At 42.1% G+C, this 27,537-nt stretch overlaps 1 protein-coding gene across 1 annotated transcript in view; it reads left to right on the top strand.

The window, feature by feature from the left end:
• Nucleotides 1-27,537, top strand: part of SCUBE2 (signal peptide, CUB domain and EGF like domain containing 2) — a 116,509-nt gene that overhangs the window by 82,353 nt on the left and 6,619 nt on the right. The window contains 5 exon segments of the mRNA XM_061610378.1: nucleotides 9,739-9,900; nucleotides 16,148-16,315; nucleotides 17,160-17,321; nucleotides 21,397-21,594; nucleotides 26,825-26,977. Of these exon segments, the coding sequence (XP_061466362.1) occupies nucleotides 9,739-9,900; nucleotides 16,148-16,315; nucleotides 17,160-17,321; nucleotides 21,397-21,594; nucleotides 26,825-26,977 (843 nt within the window).

Genomic DNA, 27,537 nt, shown 5'->3' with positions numbered 1-27,537 from the left:
GGAAAGCCTTCCAGATATGGCAAAAAGACATTAACTGTGCTGCTAAGAAAAAAATTATGCCAGTGCAAAGGCTGAGGTCCAAAGAAGAACTAAAGAACTTAAAAACGTCTGGTGGATAAAGAAAGCTCAAGAAATCCAGCTTTTTGCAGATGCTCATGACACATGGGCCTTTTTTTTTATCATTAATTTTTATTCAAATTTTCAAAAACAAAACAAAACAAAACAAAAATAATTAAACAATAAAATAAAATGTTGACTTCCGATTTGTCGCAGATTAGTTATAGGTCTACAATATATAACAAACCTGTCTCTTAAATTATATTACAAAATCACTTTCCTCCAGTAGTTATCTTAATTAATCATCAAATCTCATAGACATTGATTTATTCTTTCCACAAAAAGTCAAAGAGAGGTTTCAATTCCTTGAGAAATATATCTATCAATTTTTCTCCAAATAAACATGTCGATTAATCCATCTCATCAAATCTGTTAGGTCCAATAATTTCAATAGCCATTCTTCCATTGTCAATATCCCATAATAATCTTGCTGTCATATCCATAGTCATATAATAAGAGTCTAATGGGAATTTCCTTTATCACAAATATTTCCTTGCCATCAATTCTGAATGTGTTGCTAAAATATTGTTGTAAAGTCATATCTCTGTTCTTCTTTTTTACGAAATGCACTGGCACATCTCTTGAGAGTTTTTCCATTGTCACATATCTGTAATTAATTCCATAGATTTTTTCTATGTCAAGCTCCATCACATCATTCCAGTCCAGAAATTTATCCAAAACATTGATAGCTTTATCTCTAATATCTTCATTAATTTCTTCAGAGACAACGTTGAATTCCAAACAGTAAATTTTATCTCTAATATCCATAAACTCCAAGTCTTTTTCCAGTTCCACATTTGTTCCAATCTCCAGGGCTTGCATCTTCCCTTTAATTTTTCTTTTTTCATCTTCTAATGCTTGTCCAGTTGTATCTCTGATCTCATCAACCTCCTCTCTCACAAGATCCCCTATTTCTTTAAGCTCCTGCATCATTTTGCCAAATTCAATTTTCATCTCCTGTCTACCCTGTCTCAGGGTTTGTTTCGTTATCTCAATCTCATCCATTATTTTCTGAAGCATAGTTACTTCCAGGATCTCAGCCACTTTCTTGATTGCCATTCTTAAAACCACGAAGAAAAAAAAAACCACTTCTTATTCCAGCAACAATTGGGTTAATATTCCAAGCCTGATGACATCACAGTGTAGACAGCACAGCCTGCCTTATCTCTTATATGTTCAGGAATGCAAAACAAATTTAGTTCACAGCATCAAAACAGTTAGTGGCATCGTGAACAAGCAGATTCGTCAAAATGAAATAGACCAAAAAAAATAGTCCCAGACATATAATACTCCAAAAGTTCATAAATCAGATTTATTTATTTTTTTTCTCCTCGGAATAGAAATCTCTCATCTGTTTGTATCTTTAAAATGCACAAATTCCAGGCCAGCTTTTTGCAATAATAACAAAGATAAGCTTTTTCAATTTCTTTCCTCCTTAATTTCGTGAATGAAAGAGAAGAGTTATAACTCACCCAGGGATTCTTTATAGCTGATTCATTGACAAATCTCTTTTTGCTGCAACAATTTAAACCAGATGATAAAAATAGAAAGAAGGATGCTTGCCTGTTAAAATCCGTTTTTCTTTGAAGAAAAGATAAACGTGTCGCTTAATCAGTTAGAGCTTGTTTGGCAGTCCGTCCGGCACTGCTGGCTGAACCTTCTCTCATAAACTAATGAAATCCAGTCCTCCCAACAAACACAGGCTTTTGTGGTTAATCTCTACGTTTCTCCCTGCCCGGGAGAAAGTCTTTACCAGTAAAAAAAAACACGTTCTGACTGATTTTAAAACTGAAAAAGCTTCCTCTGAGACGAGAGCTCATCTCAAAGGCAGGCACAGGCGAAGTCACCCTTCCCGGAAGTCCGACACATGGGGCTTTTTTAATGCCACAAAGGCCATCTATGGACCAACAAATTATGGTACAGATCCCTTACGCTCAACATATGGTACCAAACTTCTAAAGGACAAAGAGTCTATTGCACTGTGTTGGAAAGAGCATTACCACGACCTCCTTAATCGTAACCCTTATGTGGCTGGTGAGGTCTTCTCGTAAATCCCACAACAACAAATTAGAGATGAGCTTGCAATATCCCCTAATTTGGATGAAGTCAGTAAAGCCATTAATCAAATGAAGAGTAACAAAGCTAGTGGACCTGATGTGATTCCTGCTGGAGTCTTTAAAGAAGGTGGGCCTGAACTTACACAACAACTTCATAAGGTCATCAAAAAAATCTGGATGAGGGAGGAGATCCCGGAAGACTTTAGGGATGCCATAATTATCACTCTTTTCAAGAAGGGTGATAGAACAGATTGTGGGAACTTATGAGGCATCTCTTTTCTAGCTACCACAGGTAAAATCCTTGCAAGGATCCTCGCAAATCACCTCCAACCTATCTCAGAAGACATCCTCCCTGAATCCCAAAATGTTTTCCGCCCTTTCAGGGGGACAGTGGACATGATCTTCACTGCACAACAGCTTCAAGAAAAATGCAGGGAGCAAAACCGACCTCTGTATATGGCATTTATTTATCTGACTAAGGCCTTGATACTGTATATCAAACTGCTCTCTGGACCATCCTTCTGAAAATTGGATGCCCTGATAAATTTGTGGATATTTTGCAACTCCTCCATGACAACATGACGGCGACAAATTTGGATAACAACGGCTCTCAAAGTGATCCATTCAAAGTGGGATCAGGCATCAAACAGGAATGCGTCATTGCTCCGACCTTATTTGCTATTTTCATTGCCATGATTCTACACCTTGTTGAGGGGAAACTTCCCACTGGTGTGGAAATCACATATCGAACAGATAGAAAGCTTTTTAGTCTCAGTAGGCTAAAAGCAAAAACTAAGGTAATTACAACCTCCGTTGTAGAGTATAGTAAAATCCTTTCCTTAAGCAGTCGTCTAGCCCTTGGTGAGGGGTAAGAGGGTAGGAGAGCTATGGCAATCCCATAGGCAGACAGTTTGAGTTTGGCTTGGGAGAACCAAGTAGATTGATGGTATGACTGCATTTGCTCCAAAAGGCAGTTTTTGGGTAAGGGGGAGTCATCCATCCCGGATAGACGTAGCCAATAGGAAGCCAAGGCGTCGTGGACCATAGCCTCCAAGGGATGCAAGCCAGTCTCTAACCTCAGCATGGAGGCAGGAGTACCGCAAGGGGTTGCCAAGATAAACCTGAGGAAGCCATTCTGGACTACTTCTAGCTGCGAAAAGTTGCTGTAGTCCCAAATTTCAGCCCCATAAAGGAGCTGTGGAATGATTTTCCTGCGAAAGATTTCCAACGCGGTGGAGATCAGTTTGCCACCCCTGCTAGAAAAGAAGCGGCATAACTGATGTACAGAGCGAGAGGCCTTCAATTTAGCAGAATCACAGTGAAGTTTCCAGGACAGGTTGGAGGTAAAGTGTACGCCTAGGTAGCAATAACTCTGTTGTTGTTGAACTATTGCATTATTAAGTCTCCAAACATGGTTGGTCCTTTCCCCTCCGAATACAACTACTTTCGTCTTAACATGGTTAACGCGGAGGTGCTCCCTAGTACAAAAAAGGCCTAATCTATATAGCAACCTCCTCATGCTGATTTGGGTTGTTGAAATAAGTGCCAGATCGTCGGCATACAGTAGGACAGAGAGTTTGGTGGCAATTATAGTCGGGGGGAAAATCTGTTGTAGAACTCCAATATGCCGATGATAATGTAATCTCTGCACATTCAGCGGAAGAACTTCAAACTATCCTAAATGTCTCTGCAGAAGCATATGAAAAGCTTGGCCTCTCACTTAACATAAAAACCCCCAAAGTGCTTCATCAGCAAGTGCGAACCAATCCCTCTGTAGCCCCATCGATCCAGCTTAATGGGAAGATAGGCGGACTAATGTTAGCATATTGGAAGAAGCAAAGACCATCAGTGTTGAAACAATGATCCTCCAACATCAACTTCGCTGGACCGGCCATGTTGTTCAAATGCCTGATCACCGTCTTCCAAAACAGCTACTTTACTCCCAACTTAAGGATGGAAAACGGAATATTGGTGGACAGCAAAAGAGGTTTAAAGATGTTCTCAAAGCTAATCTAAAAAAATGTAACATGAGCATCGAGAACTGGGAAGCCTTGGCCCATGAGCGTCCCAATTGGAGGTTGGCCATTATCAAAGGTGCTATGGACTTTGAAGAAGCACGAGTACAGGGCAAAAGGGACAAATGAGCTAAGCGGAAGGCACGTCAAGCAAATCTTCATCGTGATCATCTTGCATCTGGAAACCTATGTCCTCATTGTGGGAGGCTGTGTGGATCCAGAATTGGCCTCCACAGTCACTTATGGACCCACTGTTAAAGACCTTACCCTGGAAGACAATGTTACTTGGCCACGAGTGATCGCCAATTACGCTCTCTCCCCTACTCCAGAGGGAAGCCTCAGTCATCTTCCAGTAGATGGAAGAACATCTGGAGTTGCTCACGGTGGAATACCTCAGAGGGAAGGACAACAGTCAAGCAGACTGGTTGAGTCGGGAGAAGGTACATCAAGGGGAATGGAAGTTACATCCTCTTGCCTTTCAGGAGATACTGGCACAATTTGGCACGATCAAAGTAGACCTTTTCGCCTCCAGCCTCAACCACCAGGTGAAGAGATTCTTTGCCAGGTACGAGATGCTGGGGGCAGAGGGAATAGGTGTTGTTGCAGCCCAGTGGCCTCCAGGTCAACTAAATGCCTTTCCACCTCTCCCTATCATTCCCAAAGTGCTCCAGAAAATCCGAGCCAAACGGGCAACGAGCTGATGGCTCCTTGGTAGTCAAGGACACCTTGGTTTCCAGAACTCATCGACCTATCAGTTGGTCCCCTGTGGAGAATTCCTCTCAGGGAAGATCTGTTATCACAGGGACGTTTTCTCCATCCGGATCCTGGCTGGCTGACTCTTCATGGGTGGAGATTGAATGGCAACATCTCTTAAAGAAAGGCATTCCGAGGCAAGTTGTGAAGACGGTGATGGCGTCCAGGTGCCCTTCTACCGTTCGAATATATGAGGCCACATGGAAAGCCTTCCTGTCTTGGTCACACAAACAAGGCGTAAATCCAAGTGAGGCAGGTATTAAAGAGATCCTCTCATTCCTACAGCAGGGCTTAACAATGGGACTCAGGCCAAACTCTTTGAGACATCAGGCTTCGACTTTGTCGTCAATCCTATGTAAGTTTCCTGAAAAGCCACTGGGTTCTCACCCATTCCTGAGGCGTTTCCTTTGGGGGGCAGCATTATTGGCACCACCTATGGTCCATTGTTTACCAACTTGGGACCTACACAAGGTCTTAATGGCCCTGCAGAAACCTCCCTTCGAGCCGTTAAGTCAGGTTCCCCTCCATTTACTATCCTTTGAAGTCCTGTTCCTTGTGGCCATTATTTTGGCCTGTTGTGTGTCTGAGCTCAATGCCCTGTCTGTAGATAAGAATTTCTGTGTTTTTCATAAAGATAGGGTGTACTTTGTACTGTACGCTTCACTGCGCCTGGCGCGACCAGCCAGGATAGTGGCTCATTCCACTAGAGCAGCAGCCACAACGGCAGCATTCTCGAGAAATGCTTCACTAATGGGGATATGTAAAGCGGTCACATGGACAACTCCCAGTATGTTTATTAGACACTATAAGATCAATACCTATGCATCTGCAGAAGCAGCCTTTAGGAGGAGAGTGCTACAGCATGTCCTCTTCGACTGTCAATGAATTCAGCCCAGCAATATTCCCCACCCTGTATGGGTCAGCTTTGGTATGTCCCACCTGATATCATCTTTCCATGCACAGGAGAAAAGACTTTTGGTCTTACCATGAAAACGGTCTTCTCTGTGCATGTCAAAGATGATATCAGGACCGCTCCCTAGGAGAGCTGGGCTGCAATCGTTGGTACCTGGTAGACCTCTTGCAGAGAGTGTATGAGTGCTGTTGCTTGACTTTTCATGTTGTACTTCCTGTCAGTGCTCTCAATACTATTTAGCTTGTCATCAAGAACTGAGCTGGGAGCTACACAGAACAGGAAGTTCCTGCAAAAATCAACAGTGCTCTTCTGCCTTCAACTGCAAGGTGGAGCTACTTACCCACCTGATATCATCTTTGACACACACAGAGAAGATTGTTTTCACGGTAAGACCAAAAGTCTTTTCACACATAAAGCACAGGGTGATTTTTTTCTGAAATTTCTTTGGCCGTTCCATTATCCAGTGTATGTTTGCAATATGATCTCTGGTACCTCTTCCTTTTCTAAATCCAGCTTGGTCATCTGGCATTTCTCTCTCCATATATGGTATAAGCCTTTGTTGTAGAATCTTGAGCATTACTTTACTTGCATAGGATATTAAGACAATAGTTCAATAATTGCTGCATTCTGTGGGATCCCCTTTCTTTGGAATTGGGATTTATTTATTATTTGATTTATATCCCGCCCTTCCTCCTGGCAGGAGCCCAGGGCAGCAATATATATTTAACACTTCTAGTCTGTGGGCCATTGTTTAGTTTTCCATATTTGTTTTTATCAAAATTTGGACAGATTCAGTATCAGTAACTTGTAGCAACTCTGTTGGTGTGCCATCTGTTCCTGCTGATGTTATGGCACCCCCATTTTTTTAAAGCATTCCATAGTTTTTCATGATCTACACGGTCAAACGCTTTGCTGTAATCTATAAAGCACAGGGTGATTTCCTTCTGAAATTCCTTGCTCCGTTCAATTATCCAACATACGCTTCCAGTGTGATCTCTTGTACCTCTTCTCTTTCTGAATCCAGCTTCGACATCTGGCATTTCTCTCTCCATGTATGGTACAAGCCTTTGTTGTAGAATCTTGAACATTACTTTACTTGCATGGGATATTAAGGCAATAGTTTGATAATTACTGCATTCTGTGGGATCCCCTTTCTTTGGAATAGGGATGTATACTGAACACTTCCAGTCTGTAGCCCATTGTTTAGTTTTCCATATTTGTTGACAATTTTTTGTCAAACTTTGGACAGATTCAGTCTTAGTAGCTTGTAGCAACTCTATTCGTATGCCATCTGTTCCTGGTGATTTGTTTCTTCCAAGTATTTTAAGAGCAGCTTTCACCTCGCATTCTAAAATTTCTAGCTCTTCATCATACAGTTCCTCCATGAATGAATCTGTCATCCTTGCAATTTGGAAACAACTACAGGCATACCCTGCTTTAACGTTCGCAATGGGACCAGAGAGTATACTTTAAGTGAAAGTCTACTTTAAGTGAAGCAATTGTCTTCACTTGTACTGCACGCAATCACCACTAGATGGCAGCGGCGTCATGCCAATAAAATGTACGTTATTGCGAAGCACGCGAATGTTAAGCGGGGTATGGGGACGTATGGAGCATGTACGTTATAGCGAGGCAACGTTAAGTGAAGCAACGTTAAACGGGGTATGCCTGTATATGGAATATCTGACTGGGAACTAGTCATCTGGTAGGATATATAGCAGCATTACTGCACATATATAGCCCTTATTTTGAGGGAGGGGAGGAGTACTGTTTTAAATAAAAGCAATACAATTTGAAGGCCTGTTTGCTGCTGGATTTGTCATTAAAGCTCTTTCCCAGTTTAGTTGCACATACTAAGATTTTTTTTAAATGGATGATTGTTTTTATTGCTTCTATACAAGCTATTAAATTTATTTATTATTTATTAAATTTATATCCCACATTTCCTCCCAGAAGAAGCTCAGGGCAGCAAACAAAACACTAAAAACACTCTAAAACATCATAAAAACAGACCTTAAAATATATTAAAACAAAATATCTTTTTTAAAAAGCCTTTAAAACATCTTAAAAACCAGTTCCAACATAGACACATATTGGGATAAGGTCTCTACTTAAAAGGCTTGTTGAAAGAGAAAGGTCTTCTGTAGGCACCAAAAAGATAACTCAAGTGGTGCCTGACTAATATTTAAGGGGAGGGAATTCCAAAGGGTAGATGCTGCAACATTAAAGGTCTGTTTTCTATGTTGTATAGAACGGACCTCCTGATAAGATGGTATCTCAGGAGGCCCTCACCTGCAGAGCACAGTGATCAACTGGGTATATAAGGAGTGAGATGATCTTTCAGTTATCCTGGTCCCAAGTTCTATAAGGCTTTGTACACCAAAACCAGAAGCTTGAATGTTCAAAGCCCAGACAGCAGTTGTAGATACTCTGGTAGAAGAGGGGACAATCTAGACGGGTCAAAGAACTTTGAAGTCCCAATTATATTGGTGGGAGAGTTGTATCCCACTTCTTTTCACTATTTCAGTAGTCTAGTCAGTCAAGTATTCTGTGCTATGACTGTCTCAGAGTAGAGGTTTTTATCAGTCCTGTTACCGGGGATTTAACTTGAAACATTGACAATCAAATGTGGGACCTTCTAGTGCAAAGCATGTGCATTACCACTGATTGTTGTTCTTCTCCAATCACAGATCAAAGAGACTTTAAGTTCATGTAATCCAACACCTCACAAAGCAGGACAATCTATATCATTAAAAGAATAAGAAGTTGAGATCACAGTCTTCTAGAAACACGCCTTTTCCTTAGAGTGCTTTTTTCTCTCTATAGGGAAAGAAGTCTTCCCCTATATGTGACCAGACAGCCATATTGGGAGTCAGGAAATAAATTTTCTATGAGACACACAGGAGCAACATTTCTCAAAGTAATCATAATGGGGACTCAATTCCATGCCTCCCAATGTCCCCTTTCTAGATCTAGAAGTGAATAAATGAAGCAGAATGTTGGAAGATTTGAAAATGAAAATGAAATGGACTGCCTTCAAGTCAATTCCGACTTATGGCGACCCTTTGAATAGGGTTTTCATGGTAAGCAGTATTCAGAGGGCGTTTACCACTGTCTTCCTCTGAGGCTGAGAGGCAGTGACTGGCCCAAGATCACTCAGTGAGCTTCATGGCTGTGGGGATTCGAACTCTGGTCTCCCAGGTCATAGTCCAGTACTCTAACCACTACACCACACTCGCTCTCCTGGAAGATTTAGGACAGACAAAAGAAATTGCTTCACACAGCGCATAGTTAAACTATGGAATTCACTCCCACAAGAGGCAGTGATGGCCACCAGCGTGGATGGCTTTAAAAGAGGATTAGACAAATTCATGGAGGATAAGACTATCAGTGGCTACTAGCCACGAAGGCTATGCTCTGCCTCCATGGTTGGGAGGCAGTATGCTTCTGAATATCAGTTGCTGGAAACCACAGGAGGGAGAGTGCTCTTGTGCTCAGGTCTTGCTTGCAGGCTTCCCATAGACATGTGATTGGCCACTGTGAGTATAAGATGCAGGCTCTTATGATCTTAAAGTCTTGATTTCTCAGAACAGATGCATTACCAGCTTTTGTGGTGCTGTAACTGAATGATGGATTAATTTGCCATTTATAGATACTATGGTAACTTCGGAATGCTCATATAGTGAATCTATGCAAATAATCTTGTGTATGAATCAGTATGTGTTTAGGGATAACAATGATACTTAACAACTTGATGAGATGATAAATTAAAGAGCAAGCAAGCTTAAACAGGTTGAAGGCTTCAGCCTGCATAATTTTCACCTACCCCGTATCTGTTATTCACTAATTTAGTGTGACTGACTGTTTTGCCTTCTGTTGTTAGCCAGCTGCAGTGTTGGAACATATTATGATGGTGAGCAAGAAAGCTGCATTTTATGCCCCAATGGAACCTACCAAGACAATGAAGGCCAAATAACTTGTGAACCTTGCCGAAATCCTGGAAACTCAAAAATAGTTGGAGCTCACAATATATCTGAATGTGGAGGTGAGAATGTTATATCTTACAGAGCCATAGAAAAGATGACGTGGTGTTAACTTCTCCCTCCTTGACACATTTTGAAAGTATTCATTAGCACAGTCTTTGGAAATCTTGGCTGTGACACAGATAGCTAGATAATTAAAACTTTCCTTATATGTTGCTCTGCCATACTTACATCAATGTGGACAGTGTCTACACTGCATGTGTATGCAGGTTTGGAGCAGACAGGGATGTGTATGAGTGGTGGGAGTAGATCCTGGTGTTGTCTGCACTGAGGCATATAAAATAAGATGTAATTTCTGCAGAATGCAGCTTGAAGAGAAGTAAAGTTGTCAGCTTCCATTACATACTTGCAATGTGGTTCCTTTTGTCTTTATCAGTTTAGTGATAGATTTTTGTAGCAGTTTGGGGGAAAGTGAAATGAAAGAAAAACTAAGAATCATTGTAGGAAGCTAAGGACTATAACCTGTTGCAGCCATTTCACATCAGTTTCTATTAGTCTGGAACAGCAGACACTGCACTAAGTGATAGTTTGTTTTTAGTGCAGTCAAACACAGTCCTGTTTTTCATTCATGAGTGGATTTTATGTCATATAAGTAAAAGCCAACATGACTTATTCTTTCAAGACAAGTGGTGTGCCAGGATAAAAAAAAAACTAAATGCTTTTGCTGTAAGCATGTAGTGCCCACTCCATACAACATTTCAGAATTCTGAGAAAGCAGGGGCTAAGGTCACATCTGCACCATACATCAAGGTAGGGCTGATGCCAGGCATGCTGGGGCTCTTGGGCACCTTCCTGCCCCGGGCACTTGCATGCACGCACGCCCCACCTACCTCTCCCTGAAAGGCCCCTCCTTAGGGTGGGTGGGTAGCTCTCCCTAAAAAAAAGTAGTGCCATGCACACGCATCCCTGCCATCAACCAAGATGGTGGCAGGGGCATCAGAGCCTTAGGGAAACCTCAGCTGTCCTCTTGGTTGATGACAGGTTTGTACATGCAGCACAACCAACATTTACTTCAAGGGAGAGGTAGGTGGAGCATGCGGGGTGGGGTTGTGGGCCTGCACAGCAGTAGGGGTGTGTGCCTGAGAGCTCCCTCTCCGCGATCAATATCAATCTGTTTTGTCAGCAACTTCACCTCTAGAAAGTGCTTTGAATATGGAAGAATTAAGAACATAGGAAGCTGCTAGTTACAGAATCAAAGCATTGGTCCATCTAGCTTAGTATTATCTACAATGACTGGTAGTGGCTCTCCATGTTTTCGTTCCAGAGTTTTCTCCAGTCTTACCTATGGAACCTTTTGCATGCAAAGCATGTGGTCCACCATTGATCTTTAGTCCTTCTCAAATATTTTGATCTGATGGGTCTGTGGAAAATATTGCTGGATAGAAATTGTTGTCCATAGAAGGCTAACAAATATATGGGAAATGAATTGTTTCATAACAGTAGTTTCTCCCTGTTAAGAAATGAAAATAGAATACTTCAGTTCTGGCTTATTCCACTTAAGCATTACATGATGGGAAAACTTCATAATACTGAATTTAGGAGGCTGGCATTTTTGAGGCAAATATTCTAAATTAATCTGGATGGAAAAATAGACTTTGAAAGTTCTAGAACATCTCATTTGAAGTCTAGTTCTAAAGGTCTTGTGTATATTAAACCAGGAGGGGAAGTGAAGAACTAGGGATAGTACTGAATAAGAATGTGATTTGTTTGGGAAAAATATGATTATCTCTTTCTCTATGTATAACTCTGAAACAAGCCAAAATAAGGTAATTTCCTAATGGTGCTAGACTCCATGGAGATTTTTTAAAATGGCAGGGAATAGGGCAAGGTATCTTCTGGAAAGCAAACCTGTTTACCTACATGATTTGCTGGTAATTAGTTCCTATAAGAATTCCCAGTTCTTGTAGGATAATAATTATTTTTTCATTACTTCTACAGTAGCAGGATTTGCATTCTCAGATTCCCCTGAAGTCCTTTTTTTTTTAGGGAATATCCAGGGAGCAGTCGGAAAGAAAAATATATTTAGTATTTATTTGTGGCTGCTAATATACATGCATATTTAGACTCTGGAAAAATCAAACTGTGCCTTATTTCAAAAGTTGGTTAATAAGAATCTGGGATGTTCCAGTTATGAAGAAACTAACAAGCTTTTTATATTAAGGAGGACATAATTGATATGTATAAATAAAATGGCACCCCTTTTTTGGAAGAGTCACAGACATGAACTTGGTTTTGAGAAGGTGCTTGCATTTGGAAAAAATGTTTGGGTTATAAATACTTGAAGAGCTACAATAGCAATATTTTTATTTATATTTTTTCTAGTGCTTGTATACATTCAATAAATTATCAATGCAAAGCTCATTACTAAATTATTATTAATAAAAAGAAAACAGATGATGGGATTATGGAAAGTTTGATTCAAATTGATTGATTGATTTCTCTATAGCTTGCTAAATATCTATGATCTGGGAGCTTTTGATAGGGAGTAGCATTCAATCATGCAGTTCTCCATCTGTATTCTGAAGTTTTATAGTCCCCAGAAATGTTCTGCAATATGATGTTTTAGGTAGTGTTGTTTTTTTCTTAAAAGTACAACCCTCACCCCAACATTTTTCCTAGTGTGGGAAAGATGGATTTTATCAAGAGGAAACCCTGAATGTGATGTATATTAATAGAACAAATGGATATTGGTAGCTGATGCAGCACATCTTTAAAACTCTGTTCACAGAAGAGAAAAAATGCATATCCGTTAGATTATTCAAATGAAATAGCTCTGTATCAGTCAAACTCACATGTGACACAGTGCATTGGTCGTATTTAAAAGCTCAAAGAAAAAAGTGTTGGAGAAAAAATAGGTTCTTCATGTCACAACTTATGGGCTCAGTGTTCAGCATACCATTTTCCTCCTTCCTTGATGCATTAAGCCCATACAGCTCTATACTTTATTCATAAGCCAAGGCGGCACTCCATATTAAACTCAGTTCATTAGCTGTAAACAAAATTATTCATCCCTTATCGTGATCAGTTAATGCCTTATTTGCTGCAAACCCTAAATAACTTGAAATGATGCCAAGGTCAATTTATTCCCCCTAACAAAAACAACCATTCATTGAAGTGATTTATTGGAGCTATAAACCAAAGCTAACAGTTTTAACAGCTTTTTAAAAGGACTGAATTTCACAGCTTAGCCAAACAGCTGCAGCAGTAATCCCATGTCTTGCAGAACAGTTTAATCATTTGGCCTGCCACTCAAATCAGCTTGTTGTAAGTTTGAAAAATGGATTACTTGAAAATTTACATAAAGAATCCACAGGGGATGGATATGTGTATCTAATCAGTTCCAGTAAGTTGGCTCTGTCTGTCCAGTATATATGGGTACCAAAGCAGTTTAGGAATGGAGTAAATTATATTAAAGGCCCAGTGATAGGAGCTGGACCTAGTTATTTCTACATTGCTGTTTCCTCATGCCTTGACTAGGTGGGAAAGGTAAGCTGCATGGGGATATGAAAGTACACCAAGAGGTTCTATTCCTCATATTAACTTGTGGTGCCAGGGAGCACACTGTAAGTGGGGAGGAGTATGGGGAACTAGACTTTTTTCCTCCTGATAGTGATCCCTCTGCACACAGGTGCTGCATTAGTGGTAAAGTGAATTGATTCCTTGATTTTTCATACTTCGATTAGTATTGCCAGATAAATTCAGAAGCATGTTTTACAGACTCTAAAGTGAGGCTTTTCAACCATAATGAAAATCCTGCATTTTAATTTTGCAATTGGTGCAATTCTGGAAAGGTTAATGCATAATATAGTTAACTAGGTGGCTAGATTTGTACTTTGCCTTAACAGAGGATCATACACTTATTCTAAAAGAAATTATGAGAGCTAGCCAGGGATCTATAATGTAATTCACTAATAGGCAAAAAACCTTGTGGTTTAAGAACGTACCTATAGCCCACAGATATTTCTATCAAACTTTAAAAAGCAGGGAAATTGGGCAGCTATAGTGAATGCACCAGGGGAGCAAGAGACCTGACCTCCTCTCTGAGATATTGTACTGCCCTACAAATTTGTCAACATGCAAACTCAATTTGGGTTGGTCTTTCACAGTCCAATCCACTTGCTGTGTAGATTGCAAGAATCTGGTAATTTTTGCCTGTGAGTGAATTTCCCTGCTTTTTAATCTGGGAGGTAAGAAATAGGATCCTGTGCAAGTTTGCTGAGAATGGATCGATCATTTGCATGCTTATTGAGTTCAGTGGGATTTACTCCCCTGCAATCATGCTTAGGATAGGTGAAACTGACCACAGCGGATAGGGAGAGGAGGAGGAGGAAGAAGAGGAGGAAAGGCAGAGGGGAGGACTGGGATGGGAGCAGGTAGGACAGGGAGGGGAGGAGGACAGGTTTGATCATTTGCATGTTTATTGAATTCAGTGTGATTTACTCCTGTGCAATCATGCTTAGGATAGGTAAAACTGACCAGGTGGGGAGGGAGGGAGGGCTGAAGTGGGCAGGGGGGAGGAGGAAGGGAGAGGAGAGGGGAAGGAGGGGAAAAGCAGGTCTGATCATTTGTATGCTTATTGAGTTCAATGGGATTTACTCCTATGCAATCATGGTTAGGATAGGAAAAACTGACCATGAGGGAAGAGGAGGGAGAGGGGAAAGGGGAAGGAACATATTGGAGGGGGGCAAAGGAAGAGGAAGGGGAGGACGGGTTTGATCATTTGCATGCTTATAGAGTTCAATGGTATTTACTTCCATGCAATCATGCTTAAGATAGGTAAAACTGACCATGGGGAGGAAGAAGGGGAGGGGGAGGAAGGGGAAGGAGGGTATTGGAAGGGGAGGGGGAGGGGGAGGGAGGGGCAAAGTAAGGGGGAGGGAAGGGGGAAGAGGGAGGGGATAGGAGGGAGGAGAAGGGAGGGTGGGTTTGATCGTTTGCATACTTTTTGAGTTCAGTGGGATTTATTTCTGTGCAGTCATGTTTGAAAATGGAAATGGACTGTCTTCAAGTCGATCCCGAATTATGTTGACCCTATGAATAGGGTTTTCATGGTAAACGGTATTCAGAGGTGGTTTTACCATTGCCTTCCTCTGAGGCTGAGAGGCAGTGACTGGCCCAAGGTCACCCAGCTTCATGGCTGTGTTGGGATTTGAACCCTGGTCTACCAGGTCGTAGTCCAACACTGACCTGGGGGAGGGGCAGGGAGGGGAGGGGGAGGGGAGGAGATTGGATGGGTGGGCACTGGGCAGAAGGGAAGCCCCTTTCCTTTCCAAAAGGAAAACATTGTGAACAGTATCATTGCTTTTCAGGGTTTCCCCCACCTTTTTATTCTACAGAAGGCACATGTAGCCTCCCGCCCAAATTTAAACCAAAGCTTTCCCTGACCACATCCGCACCAGGCCTTTGTTTCACTTTGGACAAGTCATGGCTTCTCTCAAAGAATCCTGGGAAGTGTAGTTTGTGAAGGGTGCTGAGAGTTGCTAGGAGACGCCCTGTTCCCCTCACAGACCTTCAATCAGAGTGGCTGACAGTTAAACCAGTCTGGCCACTGGAGCTCTCTCAGTGGAACAGGAATCTCCTCTCAGCACCCTTCAGAAACTACACTTCCCAGGATTCTCTGAGGGAAGCCATGACTGTCTCAAGTGCAATCAAAGTCTGGTGTGGGTGTGGCCCCCTGATTAGGCAAGCCCAGTAGCTGTGAGTCTGGCTTTTAGAACTCTTGACAGTTGGTTCTTACTGAGCATGCTCTGTGTTATCATTGGGTTCCAGCCAAAATTTATTAAATTTATTAAAAAGCAGCCAGGCATTTTTTTAACTTTTAAACTGCAGAATGTGAAATATCCATGCTGGCTATAATATATACAGCCACGAGAGAATGGCAACTACTGTTTTCTAGTTCTAGGAGTAGACAAGTTTTTCAGAGCAGGCAACTTTTTCAGGTGCATGTAAGTGGCCAGAAGTGTCGGCAGAGCAACTATCATTTAAATTTTTCTCTGTAGTGTTGCTGCCAGTCTTTGCGGCAACAAATATTAAAATGACAGCACTTTATTTGATGTATATAAACATGAAGTTTTACTGTACTGTAGATTACTCCAGCTACTTAGCTGCAAGTTACTATCATTATTTTGAACTGCATTTAGTTCAGATTTTTAATGTCCATAATGTTCTATTTTGGTGATAGGACTTTATAGTCTTGCTAAAAATGTCATGGCCAATAGTAATATCTGTATATTCTCTCCCCCACCCTAGGACAGTGCTCACCTGGTGAATACTCTACTGATGGATTTAAACCTTGTCTTCCATGTCCTTTTGGAACGTATCAGCCTGAGCCAGGTCGGACTTCATGTTTTTCCTGTGGTGGAGGTTTGATGACAAAACTTACTAGTGCAACAGTGTTTCAGCATTGTGAGACTAAAGGTAAGAACCAAGAGATTTCAAGGATGGATGCACAAGCAACACAGGCAGTCACACTTACTTCATTTCCAACTTTTAGAGGTGAAAACATTTATTTCCTTTCAACTGCAAATGTTAAAGCTGCGGATCTAGTCCATTTATTTATTTAGAATACTGGTCCTGCATTATAGCCCTGAGATGTTATCAAAGCATCTCACAAAAGGTTCCCACAATAAAAATCACATTTATATCCAGTATCTGGAATAGGAATAATATGATGTCCCCAAGGTGCCAGGATTATGCAGGTGGCATTTCTTGCCCTAGCCCTTGGTAGTTCCTTCTCGCTTCCTCCTCATATTCAGCAAAGCCCATTGTTGATCTTGGAGGCAAGGGAGTGGGCAGAACTGGTGCTAGCCATGACTGGGACCTTGGGCATCAGCCTGCCCTGGGCCTGCTGCAGTGTACAGCCCAACAACCCCTCCCAATATAATAAGCCTGCCCACACATCCCATTTGCCTCTCACATCAGTGTGCATGCCGTGCACACACAGTGCTTACACCTGCCATCAACTAAGATGGCGGCAGGGGCATCAGCCTCTTAGGGTTGCATATATACTTCACACATATACCTTCCTATGTGGTGAACACACACATACATACATTGAAAATCCCTGTTATGTGGTGTGTTACTCGCAGTTTACGAACACAATTAAATTGATCTATGTGTTCCTCATCCATGGCAGTGCTCATGTCAGGTATATGTAATTTTCTGTGCAGAAAATTAGTCCTTTAGTGGTAAAGCTGCAGTATATCATGTCATAGTCTACCAAAGCTCTTCTATCATGTTGTTTGCTTACCCTCTTGTATAGTGCAGTGCTCACCTGGTCACTTCTACAACACTACAACACATCGATGTATTCGCTGCCCTGTTGGAACATACCAACCTGAGTTTGGACAAAATCACTGTATTTCATGCCCTGCAAACACAACCACTGATTATGATGGATCAACAAATGTAACTCATTGCAAAGGTAAATACTGATAACCTATGCTGCAGTCAGTCCAAAATGAAAGGGCCTGTACCAAGTAGCTGTCATAGTATGGGATTAGGAGGCAAATGAATAATGGAGGAATGTGAAGTCAGTGTAGCCTGACCTGGTTATACCAGATCCATTGGCATCCCATCTGAAAGTATTGGAGCAGGCTTTCCCATGGCTCTATCTTATGCTTCTCTAGTAACATGTGCATACATACAGGATATCATGTGGGATTTCCTTTGGGGCTACTGCCTTCTCCTAGGGAAGAACAATGGTAACATGGAGATTAAGATTACATTACTGGCCTCTCCAACATAATTTCCTGTATATAAACTCTATTTATATATGTACTTGCAGCCTCATACCCAGTGTTGCTCAGTAAGACACCAAAAAATCATGCAGTTTTTGAAAAGTTGTCTGCCATCTTGATTCAAAGCGATGTCCAATGGTATCCAGACACAGATAAAAACCTGCTTCTTGATCTCAGGAGCTATCATGCAAAATTTGATTACGGTACCTTAAGAGGTGACCAAATGCATAGTGAACAGACAACATTCCAAACTATATAGTAGATTTGAGATATGTATACACTGCTTTTCAGGAGAACCTCACAAAGTAGTTTATTTTAAAAGGTTTAAAACAATCAGCATCACTTTAAAGCAATATAATAAAACAAAAAAGACAAGCTGCAAATAAAAAAGCTTTTGAAAGGCAGATCTCTCTTCCCCTCAAGGTAAGATGGTTCTTGAGTAGCTTTGTGGTGCTAGTTGAGGGAAGGAGAGTCCTGCAGAAGCCGTGCTACTCCAGTATCCCAAGAAAGGACCATATGGTTGTAAGCTGCTGTAGCTTTTTTTTTCTCCTGTGACCATTCCTGCCATTTCAGCTGAAATGGGATGCACTTAGAGTAAGTGGCTTGAGCAGTGTTTTAATGAGTGCCTTCGGCTGTGCTGTCATTAGGGCATTCATGTATATGTGGATTGCTGTGCCATGTATGTATGTGTGCATCTTCGTCCACACATGAGCACTTTCATGCCTCCAAAATCTGTCTTGATGTTTCCCATCCATAGAAGTGGGTGATGTTTAATAGGGTATATTAATACTGTGTGTTGTTATTACCTCCCCTCAGTTAATACTTCCCCACCCACCATAAGTTCTGGAAACCTGAGGTCCTTTGTGGGCATGCATGCAAGTATTTGATAAGTTGTGCAGACACACCTTTCTTAGTTTATTTGTAATACAGATTTTTTGATATACAAGATTTGCATGAAATAGTAGTTTTTTGTAAGCGCATGTCCCTTGTGGGCATACACACATGTATTTGTTTACCTGGTTACATACACCTTTTTCAAAAACTATTTTAGAAATACAAGTTTTTCAATACACTAGATGTGCACAAAAGTAAAAAGAAAAAGTGTTGCTCCAATCCAGTCAAGGCTTGGGAGTTGTTAGGCGGATGGAAAACAAAATGGAACTAGGAAGTGTGGGGATAGATGGCACCCAACAAAATGTCACCACACATGTAACAAAGCCTGTGCTTCATTGTGTCCATAGTCAGGTAACATGCAACTTTATATTGTGTTTTCTTCCCTTACTGGGTTATCCATAGATCAGGAAAATCTGAATTTAGTGGGGGAGACGAGAAGTGCAGGCTGCCACTTGGATGAGGAGGACATCAAGTTGATGCCACACACACAACCAAGCAGCTTCAAATCTACATTAAACTCCAGTTTGGATGAGCCCTTCATTGCAATGTCATTCAACTACTGACCTACACTCTTTCCCATCAATAGTCCCTGCAGTAGAGATAGATGCTATAGGTCTTTCTTTTCTTGTGAAAGAAACTTCTGTGATGTCCTAAGGGCACTCAAGGTTTATGTTGCTAGACCTAAAGACCTTAGGTTAATGGACACTCTCTTTGTTTCCTTCAATCCAGCCTCATTAGACAAGTGAGTTACTAATTCTACACTCATTAGATGATTTGGGCCTGCATTGCAGTTGTTTTTGAAGCCTGAAAATTGTCTATACCTTCCAAGATAACTGCCTATTCTACTAGAACCACTGCTACATCAGCAGCCTTTTCTGCTAACGCCCTTTTAGACAAGATATGTAGGGCATCTCCTAGCTCATTCATAAGACATTACAAAATTGACATGTGTGCCTCAGCTGAGGCTGCATTTGGTAGAAGGGTCTTGCAGCAGGTCCTTCCTCGGTAATGGGTATCTGTTCTTCCTGTCCTGTATGGGAAACTTTAGTACATTCCGTGCTGATGAGTTTTTCCATCAAAACAAGAAAGAACTGCTGGCTCCCTACCTGAATTGTAGTTCTCCTTGCTGGACAAAACTCATCAGGCTTCATCCTAGGCTAAGCTTCTGCCCTCTGTTAGTTAGAAAGTTTGTCTCGTTCCTTAGTTAATTTAAATAATTTCCTCTATAGTAGGAAAGTAGGTGTTGCTCTTTTCTGTTGTTATATCTCTAACTGACAAGTTCTCAAATTGAATCCTGGAAGCTTCCTGCTTTGCTCAAGTTCTCTTTCCTGCCTTCACCCACAAGGTGGTTCTGTAACCTACACTGATGAGTTTCATCCAGCAACCAATAACTCCCATTTAGGCAGGGAACCAACAGATCTGTCTCCAACTACTGCTTAGAAACAGAATCAGGAAGGAGCTTCCGATGGCTTGGCCAACGGCCTCTGCTTAGAACACTGCAGATGTGCCAAGTGCTAAGCCGTAGGGCAATCCTTCCAAACCTGCCTCTCTCTAGCTCAGCCTTTCCCAACCAGTGTGCCTCCAGATGTTGTTGGACCACAATTCCCATCTTTCCTGACCATTGGCAATGCTGGCTGAGGCTGATGGGAGTTGTGGTCCAACAACATCTGGAGGCACACTGGTTGGGAAAGGCTGCTCTAGCTCCTAAATCACCCTTTCCCAACCTGATGCCTTCCAGATGTTTTGGACTAGAACTTCCATTATCCCTGACCATTGGCGAGGCTCAGGCCCAGCGCCAGTGACCAGCCAGATGGGGCATGGACTGAGGGCCATGGCTGCTCCCAAGGAGCCCCTGCCTAGATTTACAGGCTGCAGCTACGAGGGTGGAGCTGCATGATCCGTTATGGCGTTGGATCATGGAGCATGATTTGTGGCTGCAACCCGACGCTGATCATGAATTGCTCCCGAGGGGCCCCTGCCTAGATCTATAAGCTGGGGCTGGGAAGGTGGCACTCCACAATCCATGATGGCATTGGGTCATGGACCATGATTTGCAGCTGCAAATCACTCCCTGCAACCTCACACTAAACATGGAGTAGGTGCTCACCACCCTCCCAGACAACACACACATCCTACGGCCGGTGTGGGTTTCTGCATCACGTGCTGATGTTATGACATGAGAGGTGGGGCAGCCATGAGGAGAGGTATTGGTGCCTGAGGGCCCACCCCAACCCGGAACCAGCCCTGACCATGCTGGCAGCAGCTAATGAGAGTTGTACTCCAAAACAACTGAAAGGACCACTAGGTTGGAAAAGGCTGCCCTAAACTTTCTTAGATAATTCGCTTTTCCCCTAGCCAACACCTGCTTGCTTTTTCCTCCTTTGCTCCCTTGTGACTGACATACGTTGTGAGACTAGGGAACATGTCTCTGTTGTCTGGCAACAGGACGCAGAGCTGAGCCCAACTGTCGTGGTGACAGGGTAATAGACTCCTGCTGTACTCTCTCCCCTTTGTTTGTTACCCTCCCCAACCTCAGTTTGAGGTCACCCCACCTTAAAGCTTCCATGATCCAGTCAATTTCATAAACCTCATTATGATGTTTAAGCCATATGTGTCTATGGCTTCAAATCACCATTTATTTTCACAGATAAAGCTGTACTGTGTATGGATTTTGTTTCTTTATTTGTAATCATCTGAAGCAGCTAGTCGATAATAATGGTTTAAAGAAGAAAAGGGCATATATGATTCCTAGATAGTGGCCAAAGCGATTGTATCTGTAGTGACTGTTGTTGATGGCATTGCCTAGCTGTGGATATTTCTTTTCACTCTGCCCTGACTGTGGATAATATGTTTCTTTTTTTTCAGACAGGCACTGTGGTGGTGAGCTTGGAGAGTTTACTGGATATATTGAGTCCCCAAACTATCCTGGCAATTACCCTGCAAACACTGAATGTACCTGGACTATAAATCCACCTCCTAAACGCCGGATTCTGATTGTGGTTCCAGAAATATTTTTGCCAATAGAAGATGAATGTGGAGACTACTTGGTGATGAGAAAAAGCGGTAAGTTTCTGGGTCAGGTATATATATCTTCTGATTAATCTGTGCTATATTCTATCTGAGCCAAAGCCAGTCTCATGAAATCTAGCTCTAAGATGTATAAAAGCACATTTGGTAACAATTCCACCCATTATGAGTGAACCCTGTGATGTTCCTGCTTATATTGTAAATATGGTAAGTGCTGGTTATATAGAAGATATATGGTAAGTGGAGTGAAAGAGGGAGTACATGAGCAGTAGAATGCTGAATGATTGGCTGAGCGTTTGAATGGCTGGGAGTATAAATGGAAGGATGACAGTTGAATGGAGGTTTGGTGGAGGTTTGGTGGTGAATTGAGGTGGTGACTGTGAGGTGGTGTTTGGAGGTTGTTGTTGTTGAGAGTGAGTCGGAGTTCTGAGGCAATTAGTAAGAAGTCAAGTACATAACAGAATATAGATGAAACCATACGCTTGTGAAACATTCCTTAAGTAATCTTGTTATTTCTAATTCTTAATAAATATTTCTTGGTTAAATAAAAGCCTGATTCCTTCAGCTGGGATACACATACCAGGGGGAATAGCAAAGTAACCAAGGCTGAAAAGTAATTGTATCGAATGGTGGCAGCGGCGGATCAGAGGAAAAGATATTGTATCCAGTACCACAGAGAAACCCAGGGCTGTAAGCTTCAGTGCAAGAGGCTGCAGAGGGGTTTGGGAATTACCTATACCCATAGACACAAGGTATCGAGATAGCCTGGCAGAGACTAAGGCACAGTCTAAAGGTTATCAGAGTGTTGGGTAGTAAGGCCTAGCAGGGGGATCTGTTGAGATCTGTACTAGTGCTGTAAAGGGTAAGAATAAACCTGACGTTCCTGTCTGCTGGTAGTCACAAAGTGAGAGCTTCACAGGTGGTGCCGGGGAAGGACGTCACAAACCCCCCCAACACATTTTAGAATAGAACTAGTAGAGAACCATAGTAATTATGGTAGAATCGATTAAGAAGATCAGAGAAGGGGAATTATTCTTCCTTCCTTTTTTTGCACACATACACATAAGAACATAAGAAGAGCCTGCTGGATCAGGCCAGTGGCCCATCTAGTCCAGCATCCTGTTCTCACAGTGGCCAACCAGGTGCCTGGGGGAAGCCCGCAAGCAGGACCCGAGTGCAAGAACACTCTCCCCTCCTGAGGCTTCCAGCAACTGGTTTTCAGAGCATGCTGCCTCTGACTAGGGTGGCACAGCACAGCCATCACAGCTAGTAGCCATTGATAGCCCTGTCCTCCATGAATTTGTCTAATCTTCTTTTAAAGCCATCCAAGCTGGTGGCCATTACTGCATCTTGTGGGAGCAAATTCCATAGTTTAACTATGCGCTGAGTAAAGAAGTACTTCCTTTTGTCTGTCCTGAATCTTCCAACATTCAGCTTCTTTGAATGTCCACGAGTTCTAGTATTATGAGAGAGGGAGAAGAACTTTTCTCTATCCACTTTCTCAATGCCATGCATAATTTTATACACTTCTATCATGTCTCCTCTGACCCGCCTTTTCTCTAAACTAAAAAGCCCCAAATGCTGCAACCTTTCCTTGTAAGGGAGTCGCTCCATCCCCTTGATCATTTTGGTTGCCCTCTTTCCTTTCCTTTGCCTTTCCTGGTATATCCATTTGCCAGCTGGCTGAGTGGAGCCATAGGGCAAATGTCCCCTTGACTGCTGCAGTCACAAGGCCTTTCAGTCCCAGGTCAATGGGCTTCTGGCAGCAGCAAGCAGAATCATCCAGTGAAAGTGGCTGCTTTTGTAGGATAGTTCAGCCTTTCGGAATCCCAGGTTACAGTTGCATCTGCCCAGCCTTTTGTGTGCTGCTCCATGGATCTCCATGGTTATAGCAGCTTTTAGTCCACCAGCTTGTTGCTGCCAGTGGTCTGGTCAATCTCAGGAGAACCTGGAATGTAGTGGCTTTATAGCACTGACAGCAACTGTCCTCTGTACCTTTTCATTCCACGTGGAAGGGTGGGTACAAGGATTAAGAGGCTTGCTTGGGTGTGTAGAAGCAGTTCTTCTCCACATCCTTCTTATCCATCTGACACCAATCTCCAGCTACCTCTTTCAGCTGCTGGGAAAAGGCAGCTGTTGGTTCAAGATAGCGCAGTTTGCACGTTAGCCTGCTGTTCTCACATGCAACCCTGACATCCCTCCCTGTAGGGTCTTTTGACATTGGAATCTGAGTGCATTCCAGAATTTAGCATCCCAATGGTCAACAAGGACTAAGATAAAATTAATTTTACTGTATCAAAAGGGAATTAGCATATTTATTTAGAAGATTAAAAAATCACCGACTTGCATAAGCAATATACTAACAGTAGGCTAAAAGTAAAAGAGTTAAGCTATTAGTTCTACAATTACATATGAAAATACATAGAAACTCTAGGATGTAGTAAAATTGGTTAGAGAAAGAGAGAGAGCGGAAGGATGTGGGCTGAGACTGGGGGTAGAAACTCATTTACTGCTGTGCCAGTTCCAGTGCATCTCCATCTCTGTTTTCTGAAAATGGAGGCACATGAAGCTGGTGAAACACCAACCTTTTTTACTCTAAAACTTACCGGGATCAGCTTGTGTGTCTGTTTTTTAAATTCAGCTTGAGGCAGATTTTGCAACTGATTAGTAGATCAACCTGTTTGTCTTCCAGGTGTGGCCAATGGAAATTCTTTGCTGCAGGCTCAGGCAGAGACAATGCCCAATGCTTTGCTGTGGGTGGTCTTAAAGGTCTGAAGTCAGCAATGGGGAAGGAAGCAGAGGCTAGCAGAGAACAGAGCTGCTTCAAAATGCAGCCAAAAAAACCATCCTGGCTGCTTTTCAATCGACTAGTGTGCCCACAGCCTAGGATGAGGAAATTTGGCTGAAGAGGTAAAAGGTGGTATCAGAAGGAAACTGGATACTGACTAGGGCCACTTGCTTTAGAAAGAGTAAGAAAGTTTGTCAGAGGAGGAAGGTAGTTGGGGTGGTGATTTTGTGGAACTTCAGGAATGTTTTAAGGTAAGAACCAGTAGAAAGCAACTGGAAGACTTTGGGGCACTGCTATAGAATGAGGTGAAGTTCCATTTCTGCAAGAGAACAGTGGTGGGTAGCTATGGGTAGCAAGGAAGGAGAATATGAGATTTTTGGGGTGAGACAGCCAAGGAAGAAGAAAAGAACATAGTAAGGGGAAGAAAGAGAACAAGTCTCCCTAAGAAAGAGGAGCCTGAATGGATTTGAAATGCAGAAGATAGGGGAAAGTGGGGAGTATGATAGACTTGCCAGAGAGGAAGGGTGGTGGGGGTTAGTACCTGTTCTTATTTCTGCAAGGCCGGGATTGTGTGATACATGGTGAAGGTGAGATTCTCTTCAGCAACAGAAAGTGATAGAGAAGGAGAAGTGGGGGGGAACCAACAGTAATCTTCCTGTGCAGGGAAACAAGGTCTTACTTGGATCCAGAAGATTCCTAGCTGCTAAAGCAAAAGGCATAATCATAACTTTGCTTAACACTTCCAGGAGGAGACTAATGCTCCTTTGTTAATTTCAAAAGTTAAAAACGATAAGAGGCTGGCAAAGATTTATGTAACTCAGCTTGCTTGAATGTGCCCTACGTGAGTAACTATAATGGAGGTTCTCTTTTTGCTCCTCCAGACCAAAACAGAATTTCCCTTCTCAGGTGCAGGCTACTATTCTTACAGCAAAATCTGGATATTAGGATCCTTCATAATAACATTGGCAGCAACAGGGAATTGATTCCACACTTTTCATTAACAGGGCAATGTGAATCACCCCTTACTTACACTTGGGAAGGGTTAGTATAACTTAACAACAACATTATAGTGTTAGGCATTGCTACGTTCCATATATGCATCCAAGAACAGGCTTTCTGAAAGTACTATAGGAAAGGTTCAGCTTGTCAACTAAGGGGAATGGAGATCTTATTCCTGCTGAATTAAATGAGTTTGGAAATAATCTGATATTACTGCTTAAGTCATGGCTTTCTACATGCTGTTCCTGTTGTTGATGATGCAACACTTCATTTTCTTGGGCTGATGGCTTGGCCCGGCTCCTGGGCAATAATGTCTAAAAGCCGAAAAGATCATGTTTATGGAGCCAAATTGTATCTTTGGAGTGTAATCTTGAAATATGTTTTGCCAGTAACCTCAGCAGAGCCAAAAGGTCACTGTTATGGTGTAATGCAATGGGAAAATTCAGGTTTGCAATTGATACTACTACGACTAACAACAACTCTAATACTACTAATAAACACTTGTATAGCATTTCCATGTGTTCAAAGTATTCATATGCATTATCTAGTTGTAATCTTTACAACTAGAAAAACTCTTATGATTATTCTGCCTATATTGCAGATAGGGGGAGACAGGAAAGAGAGAACAACTTGACAAAGGCCACCTAGTGAGCTAAAGGCAGAGGCAAGATTCAATCTGGGAAATTCCTGATGTGTAGCTTAGTTTCTTAGCTACTGTGTGACCCCAGCTACAAAATGAGGGTATAAGAGTTCCATTTTAGGTGTACAATTGGATAGATTGCTTAACTGAGTAAAGGGGTTTGTACACAGGCATGAACTCTTTGGTCACAAATTCCTTTCAGTCTGGTGACAGTCTTGTGTTCTGTTTTCTTTCTGCACTGAGCTCGTTTTTCTTTGAATTAGCTGATTAGCTCATCTTCATTCACAGATAACTCGTGCATCTTTGTGTGTGTGTGTGGGATCTTATACCCCAAAGGGGGGGTCTTATACCCCAAAGACATCTTTTGCAAAAGACATTTGAAGAGTTGCCTTTTCACTCTGCAGATGGCAACAGTACCTTTTTAAAGTCACTTTAGGACCTAGGACAATTTAGGTCTTTGCACATAATCCAAAAGCAAATTTGGAGTAGTAAAGTGTTTGAGATGTACATTTTATGTTGTTGTTGACTTGTATTTATTGTCAGAGCAAGACTAAAATCATGGGCCATGGACTTTGGTAAAATTGGGCAGCTATTCACTGCTCCACTGTTGAGATGTGGTCCATCGTTCTTCACTGAGATATGCCCCCCAAATGCAGCACACAGGGAGCTGTTCTGAAGGTGGGGTGGGTGGCAGTTACTTGGAAACATTGTCCCACAGTGCTTTCAAACCATCTGGATGCAATGGGAGGGGCAGAGAATAAAAGGAAAGCATTTGTTGTTCAAAAGAAAATAAGCTAATTAGGTATCTGATATCTTCTTCTTGTACATTTTGTTGGAAGCTTCCTCTAATTCTGTGACCACATATGAAACCTGCCAAACCTATGAACGCCCTATAGCTTTCACTTCCAGATCTAAAAAGCTGTGGATCCAGTTCAAATCAAATGAAGGAAACAGTGCCAAAGGATTCCAAGTCCCTTATGTAACATATGATGGTAAGGAAATATGAAAAGTTGCTGAAACTAAAGTGTGGACATTTCAATACTTATATTTGCTGTTTCTCGTTTTGAAAGACTGGGAGTGGGGGAGCTCAGCATTTTGTATAGGTTAGGCCTGGGATCCGCTAGGTGGGCCAGATCTGCTCACATTCCGTCAAAATGAAATGAAATTCCATTTCGACTTGCCTTTTATCTGCAAACTTCTGCTTTGTTCCAGTTTGATATAGAACCAGGAACCAGAAGTTACATGTTCTGAACTTGTGGGGGAATGGAGGGTTGGGACCCCAGGCTTTGCCCTCCCTCCTGCTCCTGGCTTTCCACTGGCTCTGCTAGGCTCCCTGTGATGGCGCAGGCTGTCCCAAATCCCAATTCCCTTGACTACCTCCATGGCATTGGAAAGGGTGAAGAATGCTGTAGCCTGGACTGGGGAGGTGGATTTCCCCTCTGTGGGCAATCTGGCTTCCCTCATTCTCTGAGAGGCTCAGTGAGGCTATGCTGCATGCAGCTTCTCTTGCAGCTTGCAGTTTCTCCTTCCCTCCTTTTAGATATTTTTTTTT

Source organism: Rhineura floridana, chromosome 2, assembly GCF_030035675.1.
Source record: "Rhineura floridana isolate rRhiFlo1 chromosome 2, rRhiFlo1.hap2, whole genome shotgun sequence".
Taxonomy (NCBI): Eukaryota; Metazoa; Chordata; class Lepidosauria; order Squamata; family Rhineuridae; genus Rhineura; species Rhineura floridana.
The sequence above is the reverse complement of the archived record's forward strand: the minus strand, read 5'-3'. Positions and strand labels throughout refer to the sequence as shown.